Genomic DNA, 22,155 nt, shown 5'->3' with positions numbered 1-22,155 from the left:
ACTCTGTCACGTCTGTCACATGTGCTTAGTGTGAATCTGCTTTCATCTGTGAAGAGCACAGGGCGCCAGTGGCAAATTTGCCACTCTTGGTGTTCTCTGGCAAATGCCAAACGTCCTGTACGGTGTTGGGCTGTAAGCACAACCTCCACCTGTGGACGTCGGGCCCTCATACCACCCTCATGGAGTCTGTTTCTGACCATTTGAGTGGACACATGCACATTGTGAACTGATGGAGGTCATTTTGCAGGGCTCTGGCAGTGCTCCTCCTGCTCCTCTTTGCACAAAGGCGGAGGTAGCGGTCCTTCTGCTGGGTTGTTGCCCTCCTACAGCCTCCTCCACGTCTCCTGATGTACTGGCCTGTCTCCTGGTAGCGCCTCCATGCTCTGGACACTACGCTGACAGCAAACCTTCCTGCCACAGCTCACAATGATGTGCCATCCAGGATGAGCTGAACTACCTGAGCCACTTGTGTGGGTTGTAGACTCCATTTCATGCTACCACTAGAGTGAAAGCACCGCCAGCATTCAAAAGTGACCAGCCAGGAAGCATAGGAACTGAGAAGTGGCCTGTGGTATCCACCTACAGAACCACTCCTTTATTGGGGTTGTCTTGCTAATTGCCTATCATTTCCACCTGTTGTCTGTTCTATTTGCACAACAGCATGTGAAATTGATTGTCTATCAGTGTTGCTTCCTGAGTGGACAGTGTGATTTCACAGAAGTGTCATTGACTTGGAGTTACATTGTGTTGTTTAAGTGTTCCCTTTTTTTTTTTTTGAGCATTTTTATTGCTCCCACAGTTGATTTCCTCACACCAAGCCGCTTGCCTATTGCAGATTCAGTCTTCTCAGCCTGGGACAGGTCTACAATTATGTTTCTGGTGTCCTTTGACAGCTCTTTGGTCTTGGCCATAGTGGAGTTTGCAGTGTGACTGTTTGAGGTTGTGGACAGGTGTCTTTTATACTAATAACAAGATCAAACAGGAGCCATTAATACAGGTAATGAGTGGAGGACAGAGGAGACTCTTAAAGAAGAAGTTACAGGTCTGTGAGAGCCAAAAATCTTGCTTGTTTGTAGGTGACCAAATACTTATTTTCCACCATAATTTGCAAATAAATTATTTAAAATCAGACAATGTGATTTATGGATTTTTTTCTCATTATGTCTTTCATAGTTAAGGTTATAACCTCATCTATTTAAGTGGGAGAACTTGCACAATTGGTGGCTGACTAAATACTTTTTTTGCCCCACTGAACATGTAATCATTTACCAATATCTTATTGCTCCAGGTGCACAGAGTCTTCTCTAAAGCCGCTGCGTCATGTGACACCATCATCGAGCGCGGAGACCGCATCTTGTCCATTAATGGCCGCTCTCTACAAGGTGCAGCTCACGGAGACGCCCTGAGCGCTCTACACAGAGCCAAGCTGAGCAAAGAGGTCGTCATCGTGATCCGAAAAGAGAACGACCGAGAGAGGCCGTGCAGAGCGGACACGTCTGGGACAGGAGGAAGACTCCTAACATCTGGAAGGGATGCGTCTATGGCAACTGATGCAGGTAGGAGGTGAAGCGGGGGACACATGGAAAACATTTCAAGTCACATTTGGTTCACATTATGGCCGGGAGTCGTCTTGTCGTCTAATGAAATGCATATTATTACACATTGAGTTTTCAGTCTCATTATTAATCCTCTAGAGCAGTGTTTCCCAACCAGGGTACCTCCAGCTGTTGCAAAACTACAACTCCCATGCTGGGAGTTGTAGTTTTGCAACGGCTAGCTGCAGTACCAGATGCGGCCCCTGGACAAGAGTGGTGCTGTTTCTGCAGAAGTGATGCTTCCCTAATCCAGCTTCTTCTCTAGTGCACCCCAGGTCCAGTTCGAGCATCTGCTGTAATTCATGGTGGAACCTTGAAGTGTTTAATTCCACTGTACTGCCTCCCCAGGAGACACGGAGTATTACACAGATATCTTTTTAGGGATATCCATGTCCACACTACGGAATTCTCGCGGCTGAATTCCACGAGCAGAGATTCCGCCTGGCGGCCGCTGCCGGAGTTCCTTCGGTGCTAGGGCCGCGGGGCACTGAGCCCTCACCATTGACAGCTATGCAGTGCTCGCGGAATCCGCGCAAAGAATGAACATGTTATTTCTTTGCGCGGAACAATTTCAGCGGCGGAATTGTCCGCCGCGCAAATTCTGCAGTGTGAACGGGTGTCTTGCGGAGACCCATTCACACTAATGTTAAGTTCACACCGCGGAATTCCGTAGTGTGAACATGGCCTTAGTATAAGTTAGCTGCCTATCTGCAAGATGATCATTGGGGGGGGTGGGGGGTCCTTGTGCATTCTGGGACCCCCTTATTTCTACTGTAGCACCTCACCAGGAGAAGCAGAGTATTACACAGATACCTTTTTAGGTAAGCCCCCTGTCTGCAGTTTAGGGGGATAACTAGCGTATCATTGGGGGGGGTCTGACCGATGGGACTCCCACTGATGACGAAAATAGAGGTCAGGTTCCAGAGTGAACAGAGCAACAGCAGTATGAATGCTCAACGGCCATTATATACTCTATAGGGCTCCCGAACATTGATATAAACAGTGGTGACCAAGCATGCGCAGCACTAGTCCCACTAGTTGTCCTCATCCATGTTTAATCTTTGGATAACTCCTTTAAAGGGGTACTCTGGTGAAAAACTTTTTATTTTTTTTATTTTTTTTTATCAACTGCGGCCAGGAAGTTAAATAGATTTGTAAATTACTTCTATTAAAAAATCTTAATCCTTTTACAAAAATAAATAAAAAATCTTAATCCTTTCAGTACTTATTAGCTGCTGAATACTACAGAGGAAATTATTTTCTTTTTGGAACACAGAGCTCTCTGCTGACATCACGAACGCAGTGCTCTCTGCTGACATCTCTGTTCATTTTAGGAACTGTCCAGAGCAGAACATGTTTTCTATGGGGATTTTCTCCTACTCTGAACAGTTCTTAAAATGGACAGAGATGTCTGCAGAGAGCACTGTGTTGGTGATGTCAGTAGAGAGCTCTGTGTTCCAAAAAGAAAATAATTTCCTCTGTTGTATTATTGTAAGTAATTTACAAATCTGTTTAACTTTCTGGCACCAGTTGATTTAAAAAAATTAAAAGTTTTCCACCAGAGTACCCCTTTAAATAAGTGGGCTATCCATGAGAGCCACAGACATGATGGGTTCTTCACAGCAGGAGACGGTCAATAGAAGAGGGTCCTGACAGACCCCTTTATCCCCCCCAGATAAATATAATGTGAGAATGGGATTTCGAAGTCCTATAGGTTTTACTCCTCGTCAGGATTTAGCGGTATGTTAGCTCTCGTTCTCTGTCCATCATGTAGTAAACCCCCCTGACAGGCTGGGAAGGGGCCCGGCCCCCTCTATGGCTTTTCTTGTTAGTTTTGGATAAATGTGTAGGGTTGGGATTGTATGAAGTACAGACGATTTCCTCGTAGACTGTACATTAAAGTGCAATCCTGTAACGCCCCGGTGCCTAGAGCTCCGCAGACTCTCGGAGGGCTTCCGGTTGGGCCGGGCCCTTGTCCTGTGATGTTTACACAGGTTGAAGTCTTTAGTCAGACGTCAGAAATGTTCACTGGAAGTTGTATGGAGGAGCTCCACGTCTAGTGTCAAGAATCCAACATGAAAACCCTTCTGAGAAATGATTTCCCCTCCGTCCTGGGCAGTATTTGGGGTTGTGATCATGATCATTGGTCCTGGGGACCAACAAACAGCAAATACCTGAGAAATATTTGATTTATTCCTTTTACAATCAACATGGATTGAATAATAGAATTAGTCTGGATTTTACCTGCAGAGCAGCTGCAACGGGCCAAATAGGGCTGAGAGGGAAGCAGTGTCTGAGGGGCCTCACATCAGACGCCATTATTATAGATGGTACTTGAGCTGGGAGTCTCTTTTAGAGATGAGCGAACTTACAGTAAATTCGATTCGTCACAAACTTCTCGGCTCGGCAGTTAATGACTTATCCTGCGTAAATTAGTTCAGCTTTCAGGTGCTCCGGTGGGCTGGAAAAGGTGGATACATTCCTAGGAAAGAGTCTCCTAGGACTGTATCCACCTTTTCCAGCCCACGGGAGCACCTGAAAGCTGAACCAATTTATGGAAAAGTCATCAACTGCCGAGCCGAGAAGTTCGTGACGAATTGAATTTACTGTAAGTTCGCTCATCTCTAGTCTCTTTATATAGTCTCAACCGGGGTTCAGTAGCTTACCTCTTATCAAGGCCTCCTGTCTTTATTATGGACAGGAAGGGGGAAATGCGGATACCTGAAAACTTACAGGATCTGCTGCATATTTTTGCTGCATATTTTGTGCAGCTGATATTCCTACCCATTAACTTTGACGGATAGCAAGATCCGCTGCACACAATATGCAGCAGATCCTGTACATGTGAACGTACCCTTATGGTGTCTTCACACATACAATATCCTGCGCAGATTTTATGCGCAGGATTTTATGCTGCAGATTTCAATATAAACTAAATGACTGAATACTGCTTAAAGGATACTGTACGTGTAAATACACCCTAAGGGGAAGGTCACGAGTACAGGATCTGCTGTATATTTTCTGCAGCTGCTTTTGCTACCCTTTGAAGTCAATAGGTAGCAAAGTCAGGTGCACACAATATGCAGCAAACATACACAGCAGATCCTGTACGTGTGAACATACCCTAAGGGTACATTCACACGTGCAGGATCCTGCGCAGATTTGATGCGCAGGATTTGTAACTGCCAATTAGAAGCTGTGCTCAGTCATATAGTTTACATTGAAACTTGCAGCAGAAAATCCTGCGCATCAAATCTGCATAGGATACTGTATGTGTAAACTCACCCTTAGGGTACGTTCACACACGCAAATTTTTTAGCGGGTTTTCCGCTGCATATTTGAAAGTGGACGGGCTCTTCTCGGCGGTCCGCAGCAGATTTTCCGTGGCGGAATTTACGCTGCGGAAAATCCGCCACAGTCCCTACTGACTTCAATGGGGCTTGGGGCAAATTTTCCGCAGTGTACATTCCGCCGCAGAAAATCGGCTGCGGACAGCCGAGAAGAGCCCGCCCACTTTCAAATACGCAGCGGAAAACGCACTAAAAAATCTGCGCGTGTGAACGTACCCTTAGGGTATTTTCTGCTGCAGATCTGCTTCAGCAGATTTTGCTGCCCATTGACTTCAATGGGTAGCAAAATCAGCTGCAGAACATATGCAGCAAAAGTGTGCAGCAGATCCTGTATGTTTGAACATAGCCTTAGGGTGTATTCACATGTACTGCAGATTTCAATGTAAGCTAAATGACAAAACACAAATCAAATCCTGCACATCAAATATGCCCAGGATACTGTATGTGTGAATACACCCCTAGGGTAGGGTCACACGGAACGGACCCTACTCTAAAGGAGTTATCTAGGGTTAGAAAAACTGCCCCATTCCCCGACTATGGGTACAGCAAAAAAGGGGGGATTTCCCTCCACCTAGTGCTGAGGGTCGGATACTTAACCCCTTAAGGACGCAGCCCTTTTTCACCTTAAGGACTGAGCCCTTTTTCGCAATTCTGACCACCGTCACTTTAAGCGTTAATAACTCTATGATGCTTTTACCGAATATTCTGATTCTGAGATTGTTTTTTTGTGACATATTCTACTTTATTTTGGTGGTAAATTTTCGTTGTTACTTGAACCCTTTCTTGGTGAAAAATCACCAAATTTCATGAAAATTTTGCATTTTTCTAACTTTGAACCTCTCTACTTGTAAGGAAAATTGATATTCACAATAAATTTTATTTATATTCACAAATACAATATGTCCACTTTATGTTGGCATCATAAAATGGACATATTTTTACTTTTTGAAAAAAATTAGAGGGCTTCAAAGTAGAGCAGCAATTTTCAAAATTTTCATGAAAATTGCAAAATCTGAAGGGACAGATGTTACAGAACTACAACCCCCAGCAGTCTAGGCATGCTGAGAGTTGTAGTTTGGCAACATCTGGAGGGCTACCGTTTGGGCACCACTGTAACAGTGGTCACCAAACTGTGACCCTCCAGATGTTGCAAAACTACAACTCCCAGCATGCCCAGACAGCCTTTGGCTGTCTAGGCATGCTGGGTGTTGCAGTTTGGCACTCACTAGAAGAGCAGCAGTAAGTATCACTTACTGCCCCCTTCCTTCCCTCTGTCGTCTCCCTACCTGCGCCACTGATCTCCACAGTCTCCAGCGATGATCGCCGGTCCCCACGCCATCTTCTTTTCAGGTATCGGCCTCCATCTTCTCCCCCCCCCCATTCTGCCCGACATCCAGGGGTGGGCAGAGTGGGGGGTTTCCATGGTAACCCCCTGTCATGCGCTGCCATTGGTCACAATTCATTTCTGATCAATGGCAGGGGATAGGAGATCGCAGCACTGCTACCTCGCTCCTATCCCTCAGGATGATCGGGGCTGTCACTGACAGCTCCGATCATCCCTATTTTCTGGGTGATCGAGTCACCAGAGACCCGATCAGCCCAGAATAGCACAAAATCGCATGTCTGAATTGACATGCAATTTTCTGCGATCGCCGACATGGGGGGGGATGCGCCGGGATGCCTGCTGAATGATTCCAGCAGGCATCCCAGTCTGGTCCCCAACCGGCTAGCGGCGTGGACCGGAATTCCCACGGGTGTATGCATATGCCCCACGTCCTGAAGAGGTTAAAGGGGTACTCCGGTGCTTTTCCAAATGCTGGAGCTGGCGGCGGGAGCTCGTGACGCCATAGCCTCACCCTCTCATGATGTCACACCCGCTCCCTCAATGCAAGTCTATGGGAGCTGGCGTGACGGCTGCCACGCCCCCTCCCATAGACTTGAATTGAGGGGGCAGGGTGTGACATCATGAGAGGGGCGGGGCTATGACGTCATGAGCTCCCGCCTCCAGCGTTGGGAACAGTTTTTTTTTCAAACGCTGAGCAGCGGAGTACCCCTTTAAAGGGTTATCCAGGAATAGAAATCAGGAGCTAATTTTTTCCAAAACAACACCACACCTGTCCTCAGGTTGTGTGTGGTATTACAGCTTGGCATCTATTTTTTCCCTTCCTTCCTCCCCGTTTCCTTTTTTTCTTTTCTTTTTTATTTTTTTCCCCTGAATATTTATTTTATTCCTTTCTTGCTCTTTTCCTTTCTGTTTTTCCTTTCCCTTCTTACCTTTCTGTACTACTTTACTTCCTACTGTTCTTTCCTTCCTTCTTTCTCTTCCTTCCTTTCTGTCCTTCCTTTTTACTATCCCTTTTCTTCCACTCTTTCTTCAATTTCCATAATTTTACATTTTCCTTTCTTATTTCCCTTCTTCCTCCTCCCCTTTCCCCCTTTTCTATGTGACTTTTAGCTCCCAGAATAATAAATAATGCAGATTTTCCCTCCAGCTATGGTGTTTTTATCATTGTCACAGGTGAGAGAGAACCTGTGCAGGACCCCACCCTCCATAGGGGCAGCAGGGGGGATTGTACTGAGGAAAATGAAAAGGGTCTTAATTAAAGAGGGTGCACCCAGCATCACAATAGGGCCCATGTTTTCATTGCTATGAGGGCTTCTCACTGTATCCCTAATTTATTAGTCCAAGGAGAATGTACAGTCGGCACTGCCTATCTTCCTTTGTGGCACAATCCTGTGGATTAGCTCTGACCAGCCAATATTCAATAACTGATTGATCCTCCCGGAGCTCAATGTGAAATACCTTGTGTAGAAGAAAACCACGGCACTCGATCCGGATGCAATTAAAATTCTTTATTCCCGCTTGAGGTACATTAGAACGTTAGAAGGGGGAGAAGAGACGGGACAACGTCCGTTTCGCAGCTCACGCTGCTTCCGCAGCGTGAGCTGCGAAACGGACGTTGTCCCGTCTCTTCTCCCCCTCCTGACATTCTAATGTACCTCAAGCGGGAATAAAGAATTTTATTTGCAACCGGATTGAGTGCAGTGGTTTTCTTCTACACAAGGTATTTCCTAATTTATTAGTACTGTTGTCTTACCACTCATGGTCTGCGATTTCTAATGGTTTGCAATTTTACCAAGCAGCGTCCGCGCCCTTCAGGACTGGGAGCAGCCATTATACAGAATGCTCAGCCTGCCTTTATATTCCAGAATAAACCGGGTTATTCTTGTGTAAAACCGCGAGTCTTCCAGTTTGTTTCGGGAGCACAGATGGGAGCTGTTAGAGGAGCGCAGGTCTTTTCCAGCCAGGATCCAGCCGCTGTGTCAGAGACAAATTGCTATTTTTCCAGAAACCTTTTTTGCCCCTCTGAATAATCTCCACGATATATCAATGTTATTTAGACGGACATTCCATTTTTCATCCAAGATTTAATCTCCATTTCTCATAAGGTTACTACTGTGCCAAATGGTTTTGGAAAAGAGCATAGCTGGCATTTTAATCATGTTCATTGCTTATGCAGACAATGTTATATAGGCATAATGTTAGTATGATGCAGGTGAAGCCAAATGTAATGGTGCTGGCATAAATGTGGCATCAATGATAAGTAATCTGCTGGTCTACAACTTACTTTTACTCCAGAGCTGTACTCACTATTCTGCTGGAGGGGTCACTATATACATACATTACATTACTTATTGTCAGGAACCGGACTGGTATGCGGGTAGGATACGGGTAGTGGTCCTCTGTGTCAGTGAGGCGATGACGTGGGCCGTACCAGGGGACCGGTTTTAAGAAGTTACTGGTTTTCACCAGAGCCCGCCGCAAGGCGGGATGGACTTGCTGCGGCGATAACTCCCAGGTCGTATCCCCTGATAGCGAATCGACCTCACTGACAGCTGAGATAGGCGTGGTACACAAGGACAAGGCGAAGGCATAGTCGGACGTAGCAAGAGGTCAAGGCAGGCGGCAAAGGTTCGTAATCAGGGGCAACGGCAAAGGGTCTGGATACACAGGCTAGGGATACACACAAAACGCTTTCTCAGGGCACTAGGGAAAAAAAGATCCGGCAAGGACAGGAAGGGGAAGTGGGTTTTTATAGGTTTTGCACTGATTGGACCAGGCACCAATTAGTGGTGCATTAGCCCTTTAAATTTCATAGAGCCGGTGCGCGCGCGCCCTAGAGAGCGGGGCCGCGCGCGCCGGGATGGAAGTGAAGGGGGATGCGGCTGGTAAGTGACATGGGACGCGATCAATGAGCGGGCACGTCCTGTCCCGCGGATCGTGTCCCCTCCGGTGACAGAGGAGCAGCGCTCACGGTCAGCGGCGCCAACCGGAGCGCTGCAAGCAGAGAGGGATGCAGCGGGACCCGGAGTGCTTGGCGTTACACTTATCCTGTACTGATCCTGAGTTATATCCTGTATTATACTCCAGAGCTGTGCTCACTATTCTGCTGGTGAGGTCACTGTGTACATACATTACATTACTTATCCTGTACTGGTCCTGAGTTATATCCTGTATTGTACTCCAGAGCTGTACTCACTATTCTGCTGGTGAGGTCAATGTGTATATGCATTACATTACTTATCCTGTACTGATCCTGAGTTATATCCTGTATTATACTCCAGAGCTGCACTCACTATTCTGCTGGTGAGTTCACTGTGTACATACATTACATTACTTATCCTGTACTGATCCTGAGTTATATCCTATATTATACTCCAGAGCTGTACTCCCTATTCTGCTGGTGGAGTCACTGTGTACATACATTACATTACTTATCCTGTACTGATCCTGAATTATATCCTGTATTATATTCCAGAGCTGTACTCACTCTTCTGCTGGTGAGGTCACTGTGTACATACATTACATTACTTATCCTGTACTGATCCTGAGTTAAATCCTGTAGTATACTCCAGAGCTGCACTCACTATTCTGCTGGTGAGGTCACTGTGTACATACATCACATTACTTATCCTGTACTGATCCTGAGTTATATCCTGTAGTATACTCCAGAGCTGTACTCACTATTCTGCTGGTGAGGTCACTGTGTACATACATTACATTACTTATCCTGTACTGATCCTGAGTTATATCCTGTATTATACTCCAGAGCTGTACTCACTATTCTGCTGGTGAGGTCACTGTGTACATACATTACATTACTTATCCTGTACTGATCCTGAGTTATATCCTGTATTATACTCCAGAGCTGCACTCACTATTCTGCTGGTGAGGTCACTATGTACATACATTACATTACTTATCCTGTACTGATCCTGAGTTATATCCTGTATTATACTCCAGAGCTGTACTCACTATTCTGCTGGTGAGGTCACTGTGTACATACATTACATTACTTATCCTGGACTGATCCTGAGTTATATCCTGTATTATACTCCAGAGCTGTACTCACTATTCTGCTGGTGAGGTCACTGTGTACATACATTACATTACTTATCCTGTACTGATCCTGAGTTATATCCTGTAGATCTTTTATTAAAAAATATAAAACATTACAAATAGAATAAACATCACCATAACAATAATACAAACAACATACACCTGTATAATATATACAAAAATGAGTCCATATTAGTCCAAAAATGTCCAACCAAGTATCTTCTGGTCCAGCCTCATTCTCACCAAACACACCGCTATAATAACAACAACTACTAAACACTCTACAATAATAATAATACTTACAGTAATAATAATAACAATAATAACTAAAAACTGGTCCGGTTGCATTTCCCCACCCAAAATAATAAATATAATAAATATGTGTGAAACCACCAACAAACACCACAATAAGAAAAACCGAATATACAATGTTTTTTATATATAATTTTTTTTTTTTTTTTTTTTTTTTTTTTTTGGGCCCTGAGCTGGTCCCGCATCCCATGCCCCCAGTACATGATAACAGACGTCCATGAACCAGTCCAGGATTTTTATTTTTTTTTAAATAAAAAGTCCCACACAGAATCCCCCCTCCCCCCATCTACCCACCACCCAACCTAACACTAAACCCCAACACGACACAACCCTTAGAAAAAAATACAATTTATATATACATATATACACATATACATAAATGTACAAACAAAACAAATATATACAAAATAATACAAACCAAACAACAAACATCAATAAGGCTTTTCAATCACACAAACCCCTAAAGCTCAAGTTCAGTGCCTGCAAGCCCTATATCACCATATATCTACAGCACAAAACAAAAAGACTCATGTGCCAGCATCAGCCCACCACCAGGGGGGAGACGACAGGCTAAGGCACTTTAAAGGCAGAGCCCCTCCACAGACGAGAGGCCCTGCCAGCACCCAGCCTCTCGTACTCCAGAGAACGCACCTTCACCAGGTCACCAAGAATGTTCCTAACCACCTCACCCACAGGGAGGATTTTACGCTGCGTCGACACTAAACACCGTGCGTTCCACGTGTAATACCTGACCACTGAGCTGACTAGGAATAAAGTGCACCGGTCCCAGCCTCCAAGGTTTCTGAATGCCCCATAGGCCCATTCCGCATAGGAGAGACTGGCCAGCCGAGGCCAACCAATGGAAGCGCCCACCCTGTTGTAAACCTCTGTGTTAAAGGGACAATGAAGCAGAAAATGCTCCATGCTTTCCAGCATGCCTCCACACTCTTCGCGGGGACATCCCCGGTCATCAGAGCTCCTGCACTTCAGATTGTCCCTCACACACAGTTTCCCATGGAAGCAGCGCCAAGTCAAGTCCCAAAACTTCAAGGGGATCCTGATAGAATTCAAAAGCTCTAATCCCACCTCCAGATCCCGACTTGGGCAGTCCTTGAGTGCCAATGGCCTCTGGACATGAGAAGACAGGACCCTCTTGTCAAGGAATTTCCTCGACAGAGTCCTAATCTCCCACATCCCCAGACCCCACCGACGAATAACCTTCAGAACCGGGGTAGCATAAGCCGGGAGATGCCCGTGTGGTGTGCGAAGATCCTTCACTTGCCCTCCTGTCTCCCATTCCTGGAAGAAAGGCCGAAACCATCCCCTACAGGAGGATACCCACGGAGGAGCCCTCTCTGACCAGAGGTTTGCTATATTGGTCTTAAGAAAGGTATTCACTAGGAACACCACAGGGTTGACCATACACAACCCCCCTAGTCTCCTCGTACGGTAAGTAACCTCCCTCTTCACTAGGTTCAGTCTATTCCCCCATAACATTTGGAAGAACACACTGTAGACCCGGGTCCAGAGAGGTTCTGGCAACATGCATACACTGCCCAGATATATCAGCAAAGGGAGCAGGAAAGTTTTCATCAGGTTAACCCTTTCCCGGAGGGTCAAAGACCAACCCTTCCACTGATCTACCCTCTGAGCGGCGATCTTAAGCCTGCTGTCCCAGTTTTGTTTGGGGTAATCCCCTTGACCAAATTCGATGCCGAGGACTTTTGCGGATTCCTGGGGCTCTGGAAGGGCGTCCGGGAGATCAAAATCAGGATCTCCCCCTCCCAGCCAGAGACTCTCACACTTATCCTGATTGATCTTTGACCCGGATGCCTCCGAGTAGCGGTCCACCTCTGACATCACCCATCTGCCCTCCTCTTGCGAGGAGACAAACACGGTGACATCATCAGCGTACGCTACCGCCCTCAGAGCCGAATCCGGCACCTCCAGGTCCATTCTCACTCCCGCCAACGGTCCACAATCAATCCCTCTAAGGAAAGGATCGATTGCAAACACGTACAGCAAAGGGCTCAAAGGACAACCCTGACGGACACCAGACCCAACCTCAAAAGAGCGGCCAATCCAACCATTCACAAGCGGGAAACTCTCTGCCCCTACATACAAGGTCTTAAGCCAATCAACAAACCCCCCTGGCAGGCCATATCTCAGAAGGACAGACCAGAGGTACTCATGGTTAACCCGATCAAACGCTTTTGCCTGATCCAAGGAAAGCAAGTACCCCTTCCAGTGGCCAGCCCTACCCTGCTCCACAGCCTCTCGGACACTGAGCACAGCACTGAATGTACTGCGGCCCGGAACAGAGCAATGCTGAGTCCCCGAAAGGAGCCGGGGTGCAAACTCCACCAGCCGATTAAACAGCACTTTTGCCAGAATCTTTCTGTCCGCATTGAGAAGCGCTATGGGACGCCAATTCTCAATGTGGGACGGGTCTTTACCCTTTGACAGGATGATCAGCGCTGACCTCCTCATTGACTTTGGCAGAGTGCCCGAGGATAGACACTCATTAAAAACCGCGGTCAAGAGGGGAACCAAAGTGTCCTTAAAGGTCTTATAGAACTCAGATGTTAAGCCATCCGGCCCGGGTGACTTCTTGAGGGCAAGCCCATCAATAGCCATCCTGACTTCCTCTTCCCGGATCATCTCTGTCAAAACGTCAAGAGAGGGGTCTACTCCTGGTTCAGGGACGGTTTCAGCCAAGAAAGCTGATACCTTATCTCGATCTAGATCCTTCCTTCCCAAGAGGTGCGAGTAGAAGGATCTGACGACCTCCAGGATCCCTGATCTGGACCTTTTCAAGGATCCCGTACTATCAATCAGTCCTGAGACTACTTTACTATTCACTGACATCTTGCAGTTTCTGTAAGGGTCGGGCGAGCGGTACTTCCCGTAATCCCTCTCAAAAACCAAAGATGCGTGCCTATCGTACTGGCACTTCATCAGCAAGGACTTCACTCTGGAGATATCATCACGACTACCTCCAGTCGAGACAAGGTTCTCAAGTTTCTTCCTCAGGCCCTGGTACAAACGGTACCTGTTTAGGCTTCTGAGGCCCGAGAGCTGGCGGAAGAATCTTGCAACCCTTTCCTTGAAGATCTCCCACCACTCTGACTTACTGCTACAAAGGCCCAGCAATGGTACCTGGCTCTGAAGAAAATCCTCAAAGGACTGTCTTATCTCCGCTTCTTCCAAGAGAGACGAATTCAGCTTCCAATAGCCTCTGCCCATCCGGGGGGTCTCTGTGACATTCAGAGAAAACAAAATTAAACAGTGATCGGAGAACTCCACCTCAACAACAGACACTGCTGAAGAGACGGCTTCCTCCTTTAAATAAAACCTGTCTATTCTAGACCTACAACTACCCCTATGATAGGTGAATCCCGCGTGGCCTGGGGTGTGCCGGATGTGGACATCCACCAGGCGAGCCTCACTCGCTATGCTATTAAGGGCGACGCTATCATAAGTCAGCTTGTCTCTGGCACCTCCCCTGTCTTGGGGCCTCGTGACAGCATTAAAGTCCCCTCCAAAGACCACCTGCCGACTTGTAAAAAGATAGGGCTTGATCCTCATAAAGAGACACTTCCGGTCCCACTTAGACTGTGGGCCGTAGATGTTAATAAGGCGAAGTTCTTGTCCCCTCATGAGGACATCTAAGATCAGGCACCTCCCCATTTCTAACTCGATAACCCGTCGGCATTCTACCGCTGCGGTAAAAAGGACCGCCACTCCGCTATACGGCTCAGCCCCAAGAGACCAGTAGGAGGGCCCATTCCTCCACTCTCTTTTAGCCTTGTAGATAGATGACATGTCTGTTAGCCTGGTCTCCTGCAAAAATAAAATATCAGCATTAATATGGGCAAAAAAATCATAGGCAGCAAATCGAGCCGTATCTGACTTAATGCTGGCGACATTAATGGACGCCAGCGTCAATGGAGAGGGTGCCGCCATCAAGGGTGATTGAGTTAAACAGCTTTCTTTTTCCCACTCCCCTTCTCACCCTCCACATCAGAAGAACTCTTCACCCTCTTTAGAGAAATAGAAGTGTCCATCTCACCAGACGTCGTTTTACTTTCCTCGTTTCCGGATTCCAGGCCAGTCCCTTCCCCCGAGGACATAACCTCCCCAGGGGAAGAGGACTCGGCGCCCCCTGGAAGCTCCTCTGCCACCTCCCCCTCATCCTCCCCTTCCGAAGAAGAGGAGGAGATGTCCCTGAGGGGTCGGAATCGATTGGAAAGGCCAACCAGAGGGGAGTCAGTTTTGCCTTCCTGTGGCACCTGGACCAGGGTGGGAGAAGATCTTAAATCTCCCTTTTTTTCCTACTTGTACCCCGCTTTCGTGTCTCCTTCTGCCATCCCCCATCATCCTCCTCCACGCTATCTGAGGAGATGGCACCTTCCTCATTCTGGATCCTCCTGACCTCCTCATTCAGCTCGCCATCCCTCAGGGTCTCAGCAGCAAGGTTGGCCTCTGGGACAGAATGAGAGGTTGTCCCGGTAACCCGGGCTTTCCCCATCACCCTATCCCTTTGGCGTTTATCAAGACGTCTTAGTTGGGCTGGTGTCTTTTTCTTGCTGTTCCTCACTGACCCCTCAGTTCCTCCACCCCTGCTAGTCCCCCCCCCAGCAGATTCCGGCTCGTGATCTTCACCCGCTGGGGACAAGACTGCATTAGCGAAAGAACGAGGACAACGACTGAATGGGTGACCTAAGTCACCACACAGGTGACACCTAATCTCTGCACAAGATGCGGCAAGATGGCCTACACCCCCACACAAGGCACATTTCTGCACCGTACAGTTTGCACTGAAGTGTGTGGGGTCACCACATCTGTGACAGAGCTTCGGCTGACCCCGGTAGAAAATCTGGATACGATCCCTACCGAGAAAGGCAGAGGATGGAATATGGGTAACTGTATTTCCTGAACGTTTAAGTTTTACCAAAAACGTCCAGGCTCCTGACCAGATGCCAAACTCGTCCCTGTTCTTCTGTGGGACCCCCATTACCTCGCCATACCGTCCTAACCAGGTGATGATGTCAACACAAGAGAGTGATTCGTTACGGGTCAAAACGGTCACTCTCTTGATTTCGTTTTGGCGAGACAATGCCTGTATGGCAAAGTCTCGCCAGCCGGGCTCATTCTTTACCAATTCATAATTCGACCAGAAAAGCTCAAGCCCCTCCGACCGAACAAAACTGATATCGAATTCAGGAGTACCGTAGGGATGTATCAAGGCGAAGATATCAACTGCCTTGAAGCCCATCTTTAGCAAGAGCTCAACCACTTTCGTCCTTGAAGGACACATATCTTCGCCCTGCCACCGAAGACGGACTACATTCCTACGGTTACTACCTGCCCCGGCTGTTGGGAGGGACCACACAGTATCGCCCCCTCTTTCCTCTCGGAAGGCAGAGAGACCGTGTCTCTCTATCCAGAAGGACAGATCAACTGCTCTACCCTCTACATTAATCGACCTTTCCCCCTTTTTCAGAGCCTCCAGGAGACGTCGCTGCAATAAACCGTCCCTAGAGTCAGGAGACGAGGAAAGTATTCTACTTCCCCCAGCAGTGACATTGGCATAACTCCTATGGTCTGTCACCACTGGGGGGGCAACCGGACCAGACCCTGCACCTACACCACTGCCGATGACAACATCCCCACCACCCCCAATGACAACATTAGCACCAACTCCAATAACATGGTCACCACCTCCCCCAAAAACACCTTCCCCAGTAACATCAATCTCCATCCTCTCCCCAGTCATACATCCCCCAACCCCATTTACCCCATCACTCACACTGGCTGGACCAGCAACAGGTAAACCGGCAAATGATGATGGTGATGTTGATACATTTTCATTCCGTTTTGCCTCGGCATCACGGGGCACTAGAGCTGGGACAACCTCCGCTGGCCCTTTAAGGGACCGGGCAGCATGCTTACCCAGTCTAGAGGAGGACCCAGCCCTGTTCTTATTAGTGCCCTCCGCCTCATCAGCAATTTCTCCAGTCTTATCAGGGCGCCGCTGATCAATGGGATCAGCGGCGCCAATACAAAATAAGATTTGTTCTTTTCTTTTGGGAGCGTCTGCTACATCTGTAGTCACCGCGACTACCTCAGGCACTGAATCACCCCCCCCTCCCACAGGGGAGCGAACTACAGCCCCGGAGTCTGCCTCTATGCCCACTGCTGGGCTGCCCTCACTGTCCGGCCTTGCGGCCAGTGCCTTCTCTACTCCATCCCTGCTACTGCAAACAGGCATGGAGTTTTGCGCCCTTTTAGTACCTGTACTCTCCCCGCTCCTTTGCACCGAGTCCACCACAGAACACGGGCTGGGCTGGGTAACGGGGCTTGCACAATGAGCTGACCCTGCGGCCGACTCAGGGTTTACAGGGAGGGGGGTGTAGATGTAACTCACCACTTCTTGCTGCTTTGGCTTGGTCTTCTTTTTCTTACCCCCAGGTGCCTCATCTGGCAGCTCATCTCCGAACACCAGATTCTGAGGACACACTGGGGATTCCAGCATACGTATCTGGGCCATTAGCGCCCCTCCCTGGTAGCTGTTGTCACTGTCTTCCCCTGAGTCGGCAGGTGATACTGCTGGCTGCTGTGCAGGGGGCCCACTGTACGGGGCCTGCTGCTGTTGCGACAGGCCACCAGGTGGATCTGGCTGTTGTTCTCCCTCTATCTCCTCCTCATCATCCACCTGGCTCTCAGGTTGCAGCCCCATCAACCTTCTCTGTTTCTTTTCATCCATATCTCTGAAACGCTCTTGATTTTTCAGCTTTTCTTTAAATGGTCCACTCATCTCCAGCAATTCCTCCTTTCTTTCCTCCAAAGCATTTATTTCAGCCATCAGACCTTTTATCTGTGCCTGGACTTCAGGCTTCTTCTTCTTTGGGGTAACCTCCAGCCTAGAACGGACATGGCGAAGTTCCTCCTGAAGCCTCCTCACAGCTTTCCTGGCGTCTTCATACTCACGGAGGTGACTTACGACCCGGGTAGTATAGGTGGAAATAGACTCCCGGGTCCTCAGCATTCCCCAGCCTTCCTCACTGAGGTCGGCTTCACCTCCGTGAGTACTCTGCCTTCCTCCAGATGACCTTGGCTTTCTGCTGGCAGCACCCAGCTTTCCCAAATTGTGATCCTCGTTTCTAGAAACCTTTCGGCCTCTTGCCTCTGTGGGGGGTGTTGGAGTGACATTGCTGCGACTCCGGGTGGATCGCCTAACCCCCAGATCTTCTGATGTACAGGCCGCTTGCTGGCCTCTCCTGCCTCCCTGCGGCCTACTCCGGGAGGCAGAAGCCTGGGCCTCGCCTCCCTCACTCATCCCTGGAAACCCACTCCCTCCCTGGGGAGGAGAAAGCAGGTCCCAGGTGGAACAGGTGGTAATTCCCTGGAGCTCAGGAGGCACAGCAGACACTACACAGCTGAACTGAAGCAGAACCACACCCGCAACAGATTGGCTCCCACTCCAGAGCTGTACTCACTATTCTGCTGGTGAGGTCACTGTGTACATACATTACATTACTTATCCTGTACTGATCCTGAGTTATATCCTGTATTATACTCCAGAGCTGTACTCACTATTCTGCTGGTGAGGTCACTGTGTACATACATTACATTATTTATCCTGTACTGATCCTGAGTTATATCCTGTAAATCTTTTATTAGAAAAATATAAATCATAACAAACACAGAACCAGCACAACTTTGCCATAATGGAAAACAACAAAATGAAATAACATAAACCCATACTTTTCAAGAACAAAAATCCTGCCTAAACGGCCAGCCCAGCTTTTCCTAAAAATACTAATACTACACCAAACATAACCAAACACACTCACATGCATGCATACCTAATGTGCAAAAACCAAAAATAAAATTGCATATTTAGCTTTAACAAAAAAAAAAAAAAAAAAAAAAAAAATTATAAATGGTTCGACTGCCATCTATCACTACTATAAACACTATATAATACACAAACCAAAATATAAAACAAACAAAATTATAATATTTACTATATATACTATATACATACTATATACATATAACCTATATACACCTATAAATATACAGAAAACAACCTACTCTAAACTGTCCCTTCACCCGCACCACCCACCCTCCTGTACATGGGTCAGAGTCCATAGAGTCCATAGTCCTCAATGTCCAGTCCATAACTGACCCATGCCAGGTCCACCAAAACAAACAACCACCACCACCCACAAAAACACCCTCCCAACCTAGAACTCCTCCCAACCAACTTTACCATAACCAGCTTTATAATATACAAAAACAAACAATACAACCCACTTTAGGCCCAAGTTCGGTGCCTGTAAGCCCTACATAACTTTAGCGTCTGAAAACAAAACAAAAAGCTAGGGTGCACATGCATTAGCCCACCACCAGGAAGAAGGATGGCAATCCTGATACATACAAAATATTTACATTCTTTCCCTAATTGCACCCTACCTCTCACCCTACCATTATCCCTAAAAATAAACTGACCCTACTATCACCCTAACCCTGTCCCTACATCACTGTCCCTAACCAAAACCAGGGTACTCTACCCAAAAGGTCTAGTACCTAGGGCACATCAAAACAAAACCCTCTCCATAGGAGAGAAGCCCTACTGGTACCAAGACTGCCATACTCCAAAGACCTGATCTTCCCAAGGTCACCGGTGATGTTCCTACAGACCTCCACCTCGGAGAGGACTTTCCGCTGTGTAGACACTAAACACCGTGCATTCCACGTGTAGTACCTAACCACTAAACTGACTAAGAATAAAGTGCCCCGATCACGGCCACCCAGGGTCCTGAATGCCCCATAAGCCCATTCCGGATAGGTAAGGCCGGCAAGTTGACTCCAGCCGATGGAAGCGCCCACCCGGTTGTAGACCCCTATATTAAAGGGACAATGAAGCAGGAAATGGTCCATGCTTTCCAGCATGTCCCTGCACTCTTCTCGGGGACACCCCCGGTCATCAGATCTCCTACACTTCAAATTGTCCCTCACATATAGCTTCCCCTGAAAGCAGCGCCAGGCCAAGTCCCAAAACTTCTGGGGGATCCTTTTCATGTTTAAAAGATACAACCCCACCCTCAGATCCCGACCTGGGCAGTCCCTGAGCGCCAGAGGCTTCTGGAAGTGGGTCAACAGAACCCGTTTGTCAAGGAACTGCCTTGACTGGGTCCTGATCTCCCACACTCCCAGACCCCACCGACGTGTCGCCTTCAGAGTCGGGGTAGCGTAAGCCGGAAGATATCCATGGGGCGTACGGAGGTCCTTCACTTGCCCTCCTGTCTCCCATTCCTGGAAGAAAGGCCGAAACCATTCCCTGCAGGAGAGTACCCATGGAGGAGCCGTCTCTGACCAGAGGTTCGAGATGTTAGCTTTCAAGAAGGTGTTCGTTAAGAACACCACAGGGTTTACCATAGATAAACCCCCTAGTCTCCTCGTGCGGTACGTAACCTCCCTCTTGACTAGGTTTATCCTGTTCCCCCATAACAGTTGGAAAAACAGGCTGTAGATCCTAGTATAGTAAGCCTCTGGCAAAATACATACGCTGCCCAGATAGATAAACAAGGGGAGCAGGTACGATTTGATCAGGTGTACCCTTTCCCTGAGGGTCATAGACCAACCCTTCCACTGGTTCACCTTCTGAGTGGCATCCTGGAGCTTACCATCCCAGTTTTTGGTGGGATAATCATCCTGGCCGAATGTGATGCCCAGAAGTTTTGCTGACTCTTGGGGCCCTGGAAGGGTGTCCGGGAGATCAAACGTGGGATCTCCCCCTCCCAGCCAGAGACTTTCACACTTATCCTGGTTGATCTTAGACCCGGATGCCTCCGAGTAGCGGTCCACTTCCGACATCACCACATCGACCTCCTCTCTCGAGGACACGAAGATGGTGACATCATCAGCGTACGCCACCACTCTCTGGGCGACATCCAGCTCCGCCAGACTCATCCCGACTCCCGCCAACGGCCCACAATCTACCCTCCGGATGAAGGGATCGATTGCGAACACGTATAAAAGCGGGCTCAAGGGACAACCCTGACGGACTCCGGACCCCACCTCAAAAGAGCGGCCAGACCAACCGTTCACCAGTGGGAAACTCTCTGCCCCTGCATACAAGATTTTAAGCCAATTAACGAAAGTACTCGGTAAGCCATATCTCAGGAGGACGGACCAGAGGTACTCGTGGTTCACCCGATCAAATGCTTTGGCCTGATCCAGGGACAGCAAGTACCCCTTCCAGAGACCTGCACTACTCCGCTCCACTGCCTCCCTGACACTAAGGACAGCACTTAAGGTGCTTCGGCCTGGAACAGAGCAGTGCTGGGCCCCCGAAAGGAGCCGGGGTGCAAACTTCACCAGCCGATTAAACAGTATCTTGGCCAGAAGTTTCCTGTCCGCATTGAGAAGAGCTATGGGTCTCCAATTCTCAAAACGGCTGGGATCTTTACCCTTTGAGAGAAGAATCAGGGCTGACCTCCTCATTGACTTCGGCAGAGTGCCCGAGGAGAGACACTCATTGAATACCTCAGTCAAGAGGGGAGCTAAAGACTCCTTAAAGGTCCTGTACCACTCGGATGTTAAGCCATCCGGACCTGGCGACTTCTTAGGGGCGAGCCCCTCGATCGCCAGTCTCACTTCCTCTTCCCTGATTTCTTCTGCCAAAACATCAAGAGAGGGGTCTACCCCTGGCTCAGGAATGGTTTCAGCCAGGAAAGCCGACATCCTGTCTCGATCTAGATCCTTCCTTCCCAAGAGGTGTGAGTAGAAGGATCTGACGACCTCCAAAATCCCTGATCTGGACCGATTCAGAGATCCCGTACTATCAATCAGTCCTGAGACCACTTTACTACTCACTGACATCTTACAGTTTCTGTAAGGGTCGGGCGAGCGGTACTTCCCGAAATCCCTCTCAAAAACCAAAGATGCGTGCCTATCGTACTGACACCTCATCAGCAAGGACTTCACTCTGGAGATATCCTCACGGCTACCTCCAGTCGAGACGAGAAGCTCGAGTTTCCTCCTCAGACCCTGATACAAGCGATACCTGTTCAGGGACCTGAGGCACGAGAGCTGGCGGAAGAACCCCGCAACCCGCTTCTTGAATATCTCCCACCACTCTGACTTACTACTACATAGGTCCAGTAAAGGTACCTGACTCTGAAGAAAATCCTCAAAGGACTGTCTTATCTCCGCTTCCTCCAGGAGGGACGAATTCAGCTTCCAATAACCTTTACCCATCCGGGGGGTCTCTGAAACATTCAGGGAAAACAAAATCATACAGTGATCGGAGAACTCCACCTCAACCACGGACACTGCGGAAGAGACGGCTTCCTCCTTTAAATAAAACCTGTCTATTCTAGACCTGCAGCTACCTCGATGATAGGTGAAACCCGCGTGGCCTGAGGGGCTCCGGATGTGGGCATCCTCTAGGCGAGCTTCCCTAACTATACTATTGAGGGCT

At 48.2% G+C, this 22,155-nt stretch overlaps 1 protein-coding gene across 1 annotated transcript in view; it reads left to right on the top strand.

The window, feature by feature from the left end:
- The window catches only part of PDZD2 (PDZ domain containing 2), a 412,983-nt gene that overhangs the window by 378,614 nt on the left and 12,214 nt on the right, over positions 1-22,155 (top strand). The window contains exon 24 of the mRNA XM_056545144.1: positions 1,289-1,556. Coding sequence (XP_056401119.1) covers positions 1,289-1,556 — 268 coding nt within the window. The remainder of the gene's footprint in view (positions 1-1,288; positions 1,557-22,155) is intronic.

This window comes from Hyla sarda, chromosome 1 (genome assembly GCF_029499605.1).
Source record: "Hyla sarda isolate aHylSar1 chromosome 1, aHylSar1.hap1, whole genome shotgun sequence".
Taxonomy (NCBI): domain Eukaryota; kingdom Metazoa; phylum Chordata; class Amphibia; order Anura; family Hylidae; genus Hyla; species Hyla sarda.
This window is presented reverse-complemented; position numbering and strand designations above follow the sequence as displayed.